At 44.1% G+C, this 10,971-nt stretch overlaps 2 protein-coding genes across 5 annotated transcripts; one reads left to right on the top strand and one right to left on the bottom strand.

The window, feature by feature from the left end:
* Positions 1 to 21: 21 nt before the first annotated feature.
* On the bottom strand, positions 22 to 2,643 carry SMIM7 (small integral membrane protein 7). Its single transcript, XM_027472017.3, has 5 exons — positions 2,553 to 2,643; positions 2,403 to 2,444; positions 2,189 to 2,241; positions 1,374 to 1,464; positions 22 to 810 (listed from the first exon to the last, which is right to left on the bottom strand). Exons 1-5 carry the CDS (start codon positions 2,576 to 2,578, stop codon positions 795 to 797), a joined length of 228 nt encoding a protein of 75 aa, XP_027327818.1. The 5' UTR covers positions 2,579 to 2,643; the 3' UTR covers positions 22 to 794.
* A 245-nt stretch (positions 2,644 to 2,888) lies between these two features.
* TMEM38A (transmembrane protein 38A) lies at positions 2,889 to 9,747 on the top strand. 4 transcript variants are annotated; one of them, XM_027472016.3, is made up of 7 exons: positions 2,900 to 3,039; positions 4,603 to 4,682; positions 5,065 to 5,221; positions 5,805 to 5,989; positions 6,676 to 6,763; positions 6,879 to 6,996; positions 7,604 to 9,747. In XM_027472016.3, the coding sequence occupies exons 3-7, from the start codon at positions 5,076 to 5,078 to the stop codon at positions 7,817 to 7,819; spliced, it is 753 nt and encodes a 250-aa protein (XP_027327817.1). In that variant the 5' UTR covers positions 2,900 to 3,039; positions 4,603 to 4,682; positions 5,065 to 5,075; the 3' UTR covers positions 7,820 to 9,747. The 4 variants fall into 4 exon arrangements, with proteins under 4 accessions (XP_027327816.1, XP_027327817.1, XP_005029150.2 ...); XM_038169155.2 differs by having other exon boundaries at positions 2,986 to 3,028; XM_027472015.3 differs by lacking the exon at positions 4,603 to 4,682 and having other exon boundaries at positions 2,889 to 3,028.
* Positions 9,748 to 10,971: the final 1,224 nt, after the last annotated feature.

The following is a 10,971-nucleotide window of genomic DNA, read 5'->3' as shown; positions in this document are numbered from 1 at the left end:
CAGAATGAACACAACATCAAATTTATTTTTACTCTTAAATAGAACATCTTTATTCAACCAAATCCAAACTGATTCCAAAACTGTAGGATTGGCTTATAGAATTAGTTTTGCTATTTATCTATTCAAAATCCCTTCCATATTGCTTAGGAAAAAAAAAATCTTTGAAATTTTAATTTGAAAAGCGTTTTGTTAGGAAAAATGTGAGAAAGTGATAATCTTTTTTTTTTTTTTTTTAAATAATCCTTTTCTGTTTCTCCAAAGAAAAATGGAATACTGAGGAAAAAATGAAAAGTTTTTTCAAAGTTACAGGAATACTTCCCTCTACTTTACAAAAACGACAATCAAGAAGTGTGACTTCCAAGTGACCTAGACAATGGTGACATTAGCAGACACATCAAGAGCTGGGAGTGACCAACAATGCAGAGTTTTACGGTTGTGGTCTTCAGTCGTGCCGCAATTCTACCCTGCATACTAGGCGCCGCACTCTAAGCCTAGCTAACCACTTTAAAGTTCTCTTTATTTCAATGAGGTTGAAATACTTTGAAGATTTTGGTTCAGGGGCCTAAAGGCTCGCTCCCCGGAGCAAGCGAACCAGCATATGCCACATTATTACATGACTGGCTGAGGAGGATGAACGTGTCCTGTCCCTTGAATGTGTTAGGAGTTTGTACCGAAGAGCAGGCCACAGTCCCAGGGCTGTATTTTGAAAGCGTTATCATCTTTTACTTTATAGAAAAGTTACGTTTCCAGCCAAAAGTCTCTTCCAAGTTAACAGCCATATTTGTGGATGACTTTCAAGATCCAAATAACCTAGTGGATGCAACAGAAAAAGAAGTAGATGAGAACCAAGTACAACCTAACAGTCATGCCAATGCCATTCCAGCTTGAAACACCAGCACTCGTCTGGTGATCAGTTTCGCTCTACATCAGAGCGTACAGCTTCACAAATGAAAAGCAAGCAGGTATTCTGCTAGCCTTTCTGTCACAACTAAAACCTGAAGTTTCCAGAGACTACTCTCAAGGCTGATTCCATTCTATTATACGGTAGTTTCACCTCACCCCCAAATGAACAACATCACTACAATAACACTGAAATGCTGAATCAAATGATGTCATATCTAAGGCTGAAGGACTTGCACACTGCAGAGAAAAGGTTTTCATGCACTAACGGTGTCTATATTAGCAAAAAACATATGAGATCAGCCAACACCTTTTTGAAGATCAAAGGAGTTGAGGGAAATGAGATGTAATTATGGAACAAGAGAGTGGGAGAGAGCTGAAGACAGAGAGATCATAAAAGAAACACAAGAAAAAAAACAGAAGTATCTGACTTCCAATAAACAAATGGCAAGATGCTGCACATATCTACTTACACAATCATACAGAACATCATGAAGACATTCCACAAGGCAATGAAGATTCGAAAATACCTAAGACTCAGCAAGAACTCTCTGATATTATCACCTAAAAATCAAGAGGAAAACAAACTTTGATGTGTAAAGTACCTCATACATCGGCAAGTCACATTTTCAACACTACTTGAAAAACAGAAGGAACATAAAAATACAAAAAGGTGAAAATAACCAAAATTAAAATTTTAGGTATGTTCCATACTACGTTTGGTACATCCCTACTGTGAGTGGCTAGTAAAATAAACAATACGTGATAAAAAGGGGTCACTTTTAAAACGGGAAGGACAGCCTGCTGGCACAGTTTGCAGCCTCCTGTCTCCTTCAGCAGAGCTATAAAGGAGCACGGTGTGTGCGTGTCATGCAGATGGAAATCAGGTTGCAGGCAGTGTTATCTCTGCACCACAGGCACCTACACTTCAAAAGGAAAATAAGAAGAAAAGAAAACAGAAAAAAAGGAGAAGTATGTTTCTGTATTTCTTCTCAAGTCACCAGTTTGAGGTCAAAATCGACAACTGTCACTCCTTCACGTAGGTGTCACGGAGCCAAATTTTCGGTTGCAAATTTTAGCTAGCTGTAAATCACTTATTCCAGCCAGAAAAGAACTGACACTCAAACGAATGGGGAGGGGGGCTAAACTTGTACTTGTGGTGCCTCAAAACGTGCTTTGATCGAGAAATTGCTACAGAAAGCGCCTGTTCCTGCCCCGTGCCCGCGGCTCTGAGTGGAGGCGACCCGCGGGTGCCGGCGCAGCACCGGCAGCGGGTCCCGTCCGTTACCGGTTGTCGGCTCCCGGGACTCCTCGCCGAATCCCTCCGTGTCTCTCTTCCTCCTGCGGGACAAGCGAGGCGGCCGTTACCGAGCGCTCATCGCCCCCGGGGGAGGCCCAGAGCCGGGCCGGCAGAGCCACGACAGCCCCCAAAACGACAAAAAAAAAACGGGGAACGACGCCTCTCCCCCCCCCCCCCCCCCCCCCACGACCCCTCTACTCACAGCCTGAAGTTGAGCACGGCGCCGGCGTTCACCAGCAGCGTCCTGAGGAGAGACGGAGAGAGCGCGTCAGGCGCGGCCGGACCCCCCCCCCCCCACCCCACACACACCCCTCCGTTACCCCGGCGCCACCCCGGGCCCGGCCCCCGTTACCCGCAGAGCAGCAGATCCCCGATCATGGCGGCGGAAACGGCGGCGGAAACGGAAAGGGCAGGGGCACGGAGAGGGAGAGGCAGCGCCTGCGCCTTCCCCGTTCCCTCCCCGCTGTCCCCGTTCCGCCCCTGAGGCACCGGGAGCGGAGGCTCCGCGCGCGCCCCCGCCGCCCGCTGAGGAGCGGGGTCCGCGCTGAGGACCCGGGTTCGAGACCGGCCTCCGCCGCTTCCTCCTCCCGTCGCCGAGCTCCGTTAGAGGCGAAGCCGCGCCCCGGACCCGGCCCTCGAGGCGGGGCGGCCGGGAGGAGGCGGAGAACGGGCCCGGCGGTGGCGGTGGAGGTGGCGGAGAGCGGCGGTTGCTGCCATGGATCTAGCGGGAGCTCTGCAGCTCGGGGAGCTGGCGGCCGCCTTCGCCGCCCTGCCCGTTTTTCCGCTCTTCGATGCGGCTTACTTCATCGTCTCCGTGCTCTACCTCAAGTACGAGCCAGGTCGGTGCGGGCGGGGAAAGCGGGGGGGAGCCGGGGGCTGCCCGGTCACGGCCCCTCTGTCAGCGGTGGGGGGGGGTGAGCGGCGGCCCCCGGCTGCGGGCTGAGGCAGAGCCTCGGGTCCCGGCACCGCTGTGGGGGCGGGGGGAAAGGGGGTCGCTCAAAGCCATCTCGTGGTGTAGTTAAGGTGGGGACCGACCACGTTAAGGGTCTAAACCCAGTCAGTGTTGTGTTCTGATCACGTTAATTAAGGATCTAAACCCAGTCCCTGTTGGTTTCCGACCACATTAAGGGTCTAAACCCAGTCCCTGAGCTGCTGTCCCCGGACTTAGGGCATTTCTGTCCAGTTACTTCTCAATTTTTGTGTCTGTGCTCCCCTCCTGTTTATACACAAAAAAGCTGTAAGTTAGAGCTTGTTTTTTTTCCACCTTCTAGTCCAAGCCGTAAGCTGTTCTCAGCACCCTAAATGACCTTGCTGTGTTTGTTCCCTTGGGCCTATCTTGTAAAGATCGATAGATTTGCATCTCAGCTTTCGCTTTCTCCGCCGTTGCGGTCTGACTGCACCTTGTTTTTTTCCAAATGCTGCCTTCTCTGCTGTGTTCTAGATACTGCATGCACCCCTCCTGCTCTGTTGTGAACAGTTTCAGTGTAATCACCCGATGACTGAGGAAAAAAAAGCTGCTTCGGTATAGTTTTTTAAGTCCTCCCGTTGTTGGATTTGCACGCTGTACAAGCGACATGCTGTTCTATTTAAACTCCATGTAAACAGAAGTGCTAGCTTTTTGAGGCCTGATCACTTACAGCTGTCTTCCAGCATTAAGTCCTGAACGGGACAGTTAACAGGCAACTCTCATGAAAATACCTCTAAGAGCCTGGTAATCCACTTGGACTGAATACGGCTGGGGTGTATTTTTCACTAGATTCCTACCCTGCCTCATCCCACAGCTCCTGTACTGAAGAGCGGGTTTAGGACACTAATGTCCTGTTTCCTCCATGGGAACAGCGTGGCTTAATGGAGCCAAAGAGAAATAAGTGTCATTAATTTGAAGCCTCAAGCTAAACTTTGGGTTCCTACAGAACCATCTCCATATCGTGGCTGTTGCAGCTGTCTCGCTTCCACTGTCTCTCCAGCTGGTTCAGATGTCTTTGGGGATGGAAGAGTCTGAGTAGTCATAGTTTTAGCATATGCTGGTTCACTTACTGCTATGTAAGGTGGGCCACTGTTAGTTAGGTATCTGAAACGCTACATAAAGGACTCAGGAATCAGTTTAAGGCAATGAAAGAATCTTAGAGAATTTATGTTCTTGAGAAACTTCCTTGAAGAATCACAGCAGTGGTTGAAAATGGCTAGGGGAATCAAAAAAAGGCAAACAAAAAAATTCCTACCCCACGACAGGAGGTTGTGGGAGGAGACCATAATGTATTATCAAAGAGTAACGCTGTTTTAATATCTAGTTGTCTTTTCTGAACTTAGAGGGCATTTGCGAAGTAGCACAGGAGCAGTGAAGAATCCTCAAATCCCCTTCTTTCAAATAAAGATTAAGAATGACTGTTCTATTTTTACAGGTTATCTTATGAATGAAAGAGCTGAAACAGATTGTTCATGAATTCTAGAGGGCACCTAGGTTGAAGCAATGGAGAGAATGGTACTAGTATGCATTTTATTTTTAGACTGTAAAAATACATTGATTTCAAGGGGAAAAAATGTTCTTTCTGATTGCAGTAAGTAGGAGCAAATGTAGGAGATAAACTCTTAGCCAATTCATAAACTTCTAATGAGTCCGTTGATATGAAACCTTATGGGGGGCCTGCAAGCTGTGATCACGTGTATCATATCTTGACTCTATCCGGTACAGATCTGCTCAGGCTTCACAGAATACGCTTTTTTTTTTTTTTATTTTGTTTTACAAGCACTTTTCTTTGACTTTTTGTTGTTGTTGGAGAACGTGCAAGGCAAGTGTCTTAGAAGGTCTTTAAGTTTCTGCCTGTTTGTTGAGTTCATCTTCTCATTTAGAATTTGCTTCACAGGAGCCGTGGAGATGTCTCGTAAGAGCCCTTTTGCCTCCTGGCTTTGTGCTATGCTCCACTGCTTTGGAAGTTACATACTTGCTGATCTGTTACTTGGAGAAGCACCTATTCATTACTTCAGTAATAACTCCAGTGTCATCCTGGCCACAGCAATCTGGTGAGTCCTCTGTGCTTCATCTCCCTTACCAAGCATAAGACACTGCTGGCTGTGCACAAAAACCTTGTATGAGAGGAGGTATTCTGTTTGTGTGACACATGTATTATCGTGTTTGGATGAACCAGGGAAAGTGGAGGTGGTATGAAGTAGTCTGCGAGTCTTTTGTATTTCTAGATCTAGTTTCCAGTTTCTCTGACCAGCTGTCTAATGTTGTGATAATACGGGTGGGGGCCAATCACACTGCTGGACACTTCTATTCATAGCTGCCACAGCTGGACCGTGGCCAAACCACAAAAGCAGCAGGCACTGCTCTGATACCACATATAGCAGGAGAGCGGCACACAGTGAAGATTTGGGGGCGTCATCTTCTCTGTGTCAGTGAAGTGTGCACAAATTAACCACAGTTATTCCAAGTTTAATTTCCTCAGTGTGTAGGGGTTGTGTGTGCTTTTGCATGACAGAACCAGCATTTCTTTCTTTCTGACATAATTCAGGCTAACACCGCAGTATTCCTTATCCTCTCTATGCATCCCAGGTCAAGACGAACAAATGGGTCCTTAAACTCCTTGCATTTTTATTCCAGGTACTTGATATTCTTCTGTCCCATGAACCTCTTCTACAAGTGTGTTAGCTTTCTGCCTGTGAAGCTCATCTTTGTGGCGATGAAGGAAGTGGTCAGAGTTCGCAAAATTGCAGCCGGGGTCCACCATGCTCATCACCAATACCACCACGGGTGGTTCATTATGATGGCTACTGGATGGGTCAAAGGTGACACCTGGGATACTCTAAAGCAGCAGGGGTGCACCCAGCCTTGTGGGGAGGGATGGGGAGAATCTGAGAGTGAAGCTTAAGGTCACCACATCACTCAGTGCTGACCAGCAGGCTGGTTAGTCAGCTGGCTCCAGTTAATCACATTCCATGGAACACACATTTATTCATACTTGCAGAATGGTTGTCAATTGAGTCATCATCTAACTTTAATGGAGGCATGAAGAATTAGGAGTCACTAATGGGTGCAGAGCTGAGGAATTCTTTATTCTCTCTCCTGTGTTCTACTGTCTCTGGCCTTGTCTGTATCTTTGCAGGGGGATTCTTTCAGTGTTGAAATGGTCTAGTTGGTTTTCCTTTAGTTTTGTATTTGTAGTAAGTGCTTGTGCATCAGTAAACAGAACAGAGGCAAATGCCCTTTTCCCATCAGGAAACAATTCATGGAATCCAGAAAGCATTTAATAGAATTGTGATTTTCAGGTTGGAAAAGGACCTCTAAGATCATCTAGTCCAACCTCTAAGCTAGTAACGCTCTCCTGCTCCGTTGTTTTAGGGTACCTTCTTTTAAGTTAGGGAAGAAAGTCATGAAACTTTTGTTCCCCTTATACCTGGGACATCTAGAGGAGTCAGCAGATCTCTCTTCTGATGTGTGGAAGTTCTAGCTGTTTGCTTTTATTGTTTCACAGGTTCTGGTGTTGCCTTGATGTCTAACTTTGAGCAACTGCTGCGTGGGGTCTGGAAGCCAGAAACAAATGAAATTCTTCATATGTCCTTGTAAGTAGCTATCCTGTACATTTTCTGTCAGACTGAAAATGGAATTTAAAGAGCCATTCAGGACCAGATGCAAAGTACACAAACCTTCTAGACAAGTTCTTTATTTCTCTTCTAGCCCTACAAAAGCTAGTCTGTATGGCACAGTCCTTTTCACACTGCAACAAACTCACTGGCTCCCTGTTTCTGAAGCTAACCTCATCTTCTTTTTCACCATGTTCATGATAGTTTGCAAGGTAAGTTGACAGTAGATTTGCTACTAACAATTCTACAGAACCAGAGAAAGGGTACAGAATTAAGCTGGGGGTGTTCACCAGTTTAAACTGAAACATTGACTTGGGAATGCTGCTTTATGTCTTGTTCGGTGGGTTCTGCTTATATGGGTCCTCCTAACTTTCTAGAATTTCCTTGTAGGTGCCCATCTTTTGCTTGCCCATGCAGAATGTTTGCTTGATTAACTTCATAATGAAGTGAAGAACTGAAAATTATTTTCAGGAAAGTTAGTGATGAAATGAGGTACTCCCCAGTGCAGTTAGAAAGCACTCACCAGTTTCTGTTAATGAGATATTAGGACTAGTTCTTTGCATCTAGCTTTGGTAACCTTACTAAGCCACTATTGAAGGCATTGGCTGTACATACCAGGAAAGATCTGCTCAGGAAACTATAAGCTAAATTCTCCATCATATAGGTAGTGTGCTATAAGATCCTTGTGATAAAGCCTCGAGTTATGTATCAATAGGGCCTCTTATAAGATCTGGGATAAGTTGATTGCTCCTTACTAGTTAACCTTTTGTAGCTGCTGTATGAGGTTTTTAACTCCAGGTGTCCATTGTTGTGTGGCAGGTTTTCATGACGGCGACTCACTCTCATGCCTCACCTTTTGCTCCAGTGGAAGGCTTCATCTGCCCAGTTTTCTTTGGCTCAGTTTCTAGCGGACACACCAGTCATGATCAGCACGGGGCCTCCCATGAAGTTTCCCATCCACCGCCTCCTCCTGTGAAGTCAAAAGAGGAGCTAAATGAAGGCACAAGGAAACGGAAAGCAAAAAAAGCTGAATAAAAAAACCGACAACAACCAAACAGTAAATAGGCCAAGAAAATTCTTCCAGAGCTGTGTCTCAAAGCCACCTGTGGCCTCCTTTATCCTCCAGTTGTCTTAGACTTCAGAGGAGAGGTGGAAGCCAGGACACTGCCAGGCAGGTCCCTGAATTTCATTTGAGCTCTCTGTGTTGCTGCTTGCTTCTTTGTCTGTCTCTATTCTGATCATATTTTCAGGGATTTGTAGATTTGTGCCAGGATGATAAGTGGGTGTCAGTTCCTAAATTGTCATGCAATTGATGCAGCATTTTCAATTGATGTGAAATCTTTCACTGTGTGTATTTATGAATGGAGGTAATGGTTTGTGTTCCTGCAACTCTTCCGTTCCTGTGAGTTTTCATTGACCTCTTTGATGTCTACCAAAACAACAAACTGTTTAGACACAATCAATGTGGAAATTGGATTTCATGCTCAAGGAAATTAAATGGTCTCTCATGAGCCTGATCTAATTTTTCCTAGCTCCCACATCTGCCATATCTCCAATTAATGTGACATTTTATATGCAATAAGGGCATCAAGTCTGGTGTCCTGGCCAAATTCTATGCTGTGAAACTACATTTTTTTTCTCATCCAAGCTCTCTTCGATTCTCAATGGATGTAACATTTTCACTGTCTTAATTAAGTCTGTGCAAGACCTTTGAAGCTGTAAAATGCTCTTAAGTGCTATGTATTGGTACTGTTACTATCCTCAACTGTTGTGTAGTGCTGCACTGTTAACAATTGTGTGTCCCACCTCCAACCTGACTGTATTTACCTGGGGAAGAAGCATGGTTCTGGTTTGTTTTGTAATGCTGTGGGATATAAGAAGGGTATGTGAGTGTAAATAGGTATTTATTACTATTTATTTATAATTGTCGGGGTACCTAATGAATGGACCTGAAATTGTCTTTTTTAAAGCATTGCATCTTTATACAGGAGAATTGGATACTTCTAAGTATGGTCCTAAGCTGTGCTTGAAGCAGTGATTTTGGTGTGCTAGGGGACAGCCTGAACGCTTACTGTATTCAGGAAGGAGCACTTCTTATAGTCTTAAAGTAAGATATAAGGGCTGAAGAAGTGGATTTCACACCAGCTGATTAAAACTACACCAGCTGAAGAAATTGATTATTCTTTATAGGACCCTTTTGGCCTGGTCGTCTGTGAAAGCAGCTCATGCCCAATGAGTGAGGAAGAATATGAAATGCCTTGCATGGCTCAGGGAGGAGTCTGTCAGTTTGTTCATGTTCTGCTTAGTGAATACTGGCTTTTAGGCTAGTTTTAAGCTGTTCTTGTAACTGATTTTGTTTTCAGAAGTGTCATCTTAAGCATTGTGCCCTAAAGACTGTAACTCGTTCTGAGTTTTTTGTTTGTTTGTTTTGTTTTGTTTTTTATCACCAATGGCTGGGATCACTGCAATGGAAAAGGCATGCTTGGGGGTTTAGAATTGGGCTTTCAGTTAAGCAGTGTGTCACCATGCCCAGCAGTAAGGATTGCTGCTGTCATTTTGCAACTGAGAATATAAATTGGAGGATTTAAGAAAAGTTGTTTGTTTTTTTTTTTTGTCCCTATTTCTCAAATTGAAACTGATGGTTAATTCAAAAAAAAAATGAAAAGATAATTAACAAAAAAAGATTCTTGTATAAAACCAGATGAAAGCCAGTAAAAGAGGTCAAATTATTTGTGGGCTTGGGTTCAGAAAGTGCCTTAACTTGTGGGTTTCCCTCCAGTAGAAAACATCTTCTACCTGACAACCGTTCAATTTTGCAGATACTGATCTACTGAAACCTGATGTATCACTAGCATGCAAAAGACTATAAATAATGTTTTATGAGGTGTTTGAATCAAGGGGGATTTTGCTTTATAAAAGCCCGTAACAAAATAAAAATTATCAAGTGACTCTGTCCAACGGCACATGAGGAACTAATGTGTGTTTCTTTTACTGTCGCCAGTCTTGGAAGCCACACATTCCTTGATCGCGTTAAAGTCTCCTTGGCCCAATGACAGTGATTCTAACTTGACTCATGTATGTCCTACAAGTATGTCTGAGTATATTATAAAGGGAAACAATATGGTGAAAGATCTGCCTTTGTTGTGTTTGTAGTGTTATGTCCAAGCAGATTTTCTAAGATTTCAGGGAGGGATATAAAGAAACTAACTTCCAACATAGTCCCCCGGTGCTTATACCAATTGATTCCAGCTTTCCTTTTGTGACTAAAAGATGGAGGGGGACATTCACTTGGGACAGGTATGTATACACACGTGCGCACAACCACACAAACACAATTCTAGCGTATCTGTATGAGTTTCAGTATTTCTGTTTGAAACAAATGAAAAAATCAAAATGCTTTGAATGGATGTGTTCATTTAGTGTGGTACTGTTAACAGCTGCTGCTTTCTAAGAGCCAGAGCCCTTGCTCTTTGAAATATTTTGGATTGAGTGAAATCAGCTGCTAACCAAGAACAGGGAGGAGAAGTATTCTGAGATAGGTTAAAATTAAAGCTCTGTACACCTTTAAAATTCCTCCTCTGGAATGTGATTATCAAGAAGACAACTGCCATAAGGAGAGGTCACAACTTTCACTTAGGGAAGTCTTTCATAGCGAGATACGGAACCTTTCTTGAATTTCCATGGCTCAGCGCTGGTGACCTTTGGTACAATTCCAGACAAGCCTCCTTCATCCTAGCTAGCAAAGACATTTATTTCAAAAGTAGTGTATTTTAACCACTGCTGTAGGGGCACAAGGTTCTGCGGGGCTTCTACACTTCAGGGAATACACTTCTGAGCTACATCTCTTATTTAGCTGTACATACGCTTCTTCCTTAAGGCTCTGGCATGTAGTTTGGAGGGAAGAGGAGAACTCACTACTTGCCTGACTAAATGAGGACCTGCAAAAGGCTATTTATTTTTTGGATCACTTCCATTTATTTCTCCCCAGATCTAACTCTTTTAAAAGTTTATTAATACTTCTTATCAGAGCAGTTGAGAACTTAAGTTGCATTGGAATGTGGGATTTAAAGTCTCTGCCTGACCCAACCAATAGAAAAAAGGGTCAGTGCAAACCATATGCATATTTAAAACAAACAAAACCTCCAGGAAAAAAGCACTAAAAGATTTCATGTGGTTTAACCATTCCT

Source organism: Anas platyrhynchos, chromosome 29, assembly GCF_047663525.1.
Source record: "Anas platyrhynchos isolate ZD024472 breed Pekin duck chromosome 29, IASCAAS_PekinDuck_T2T, whole genome shotgun sequence".
Lineage (NCBI taxonomy): Eukaryota > Metazoa > Chordata > Aves > Anseriformes > Anatidae > Anas > Anas platyrhynchos.
The sequence above is the reverse complement of the archived record's forward strand: the minus strand, read 5'-3'. Positions and strand labels throughout refer to the sequence as shown.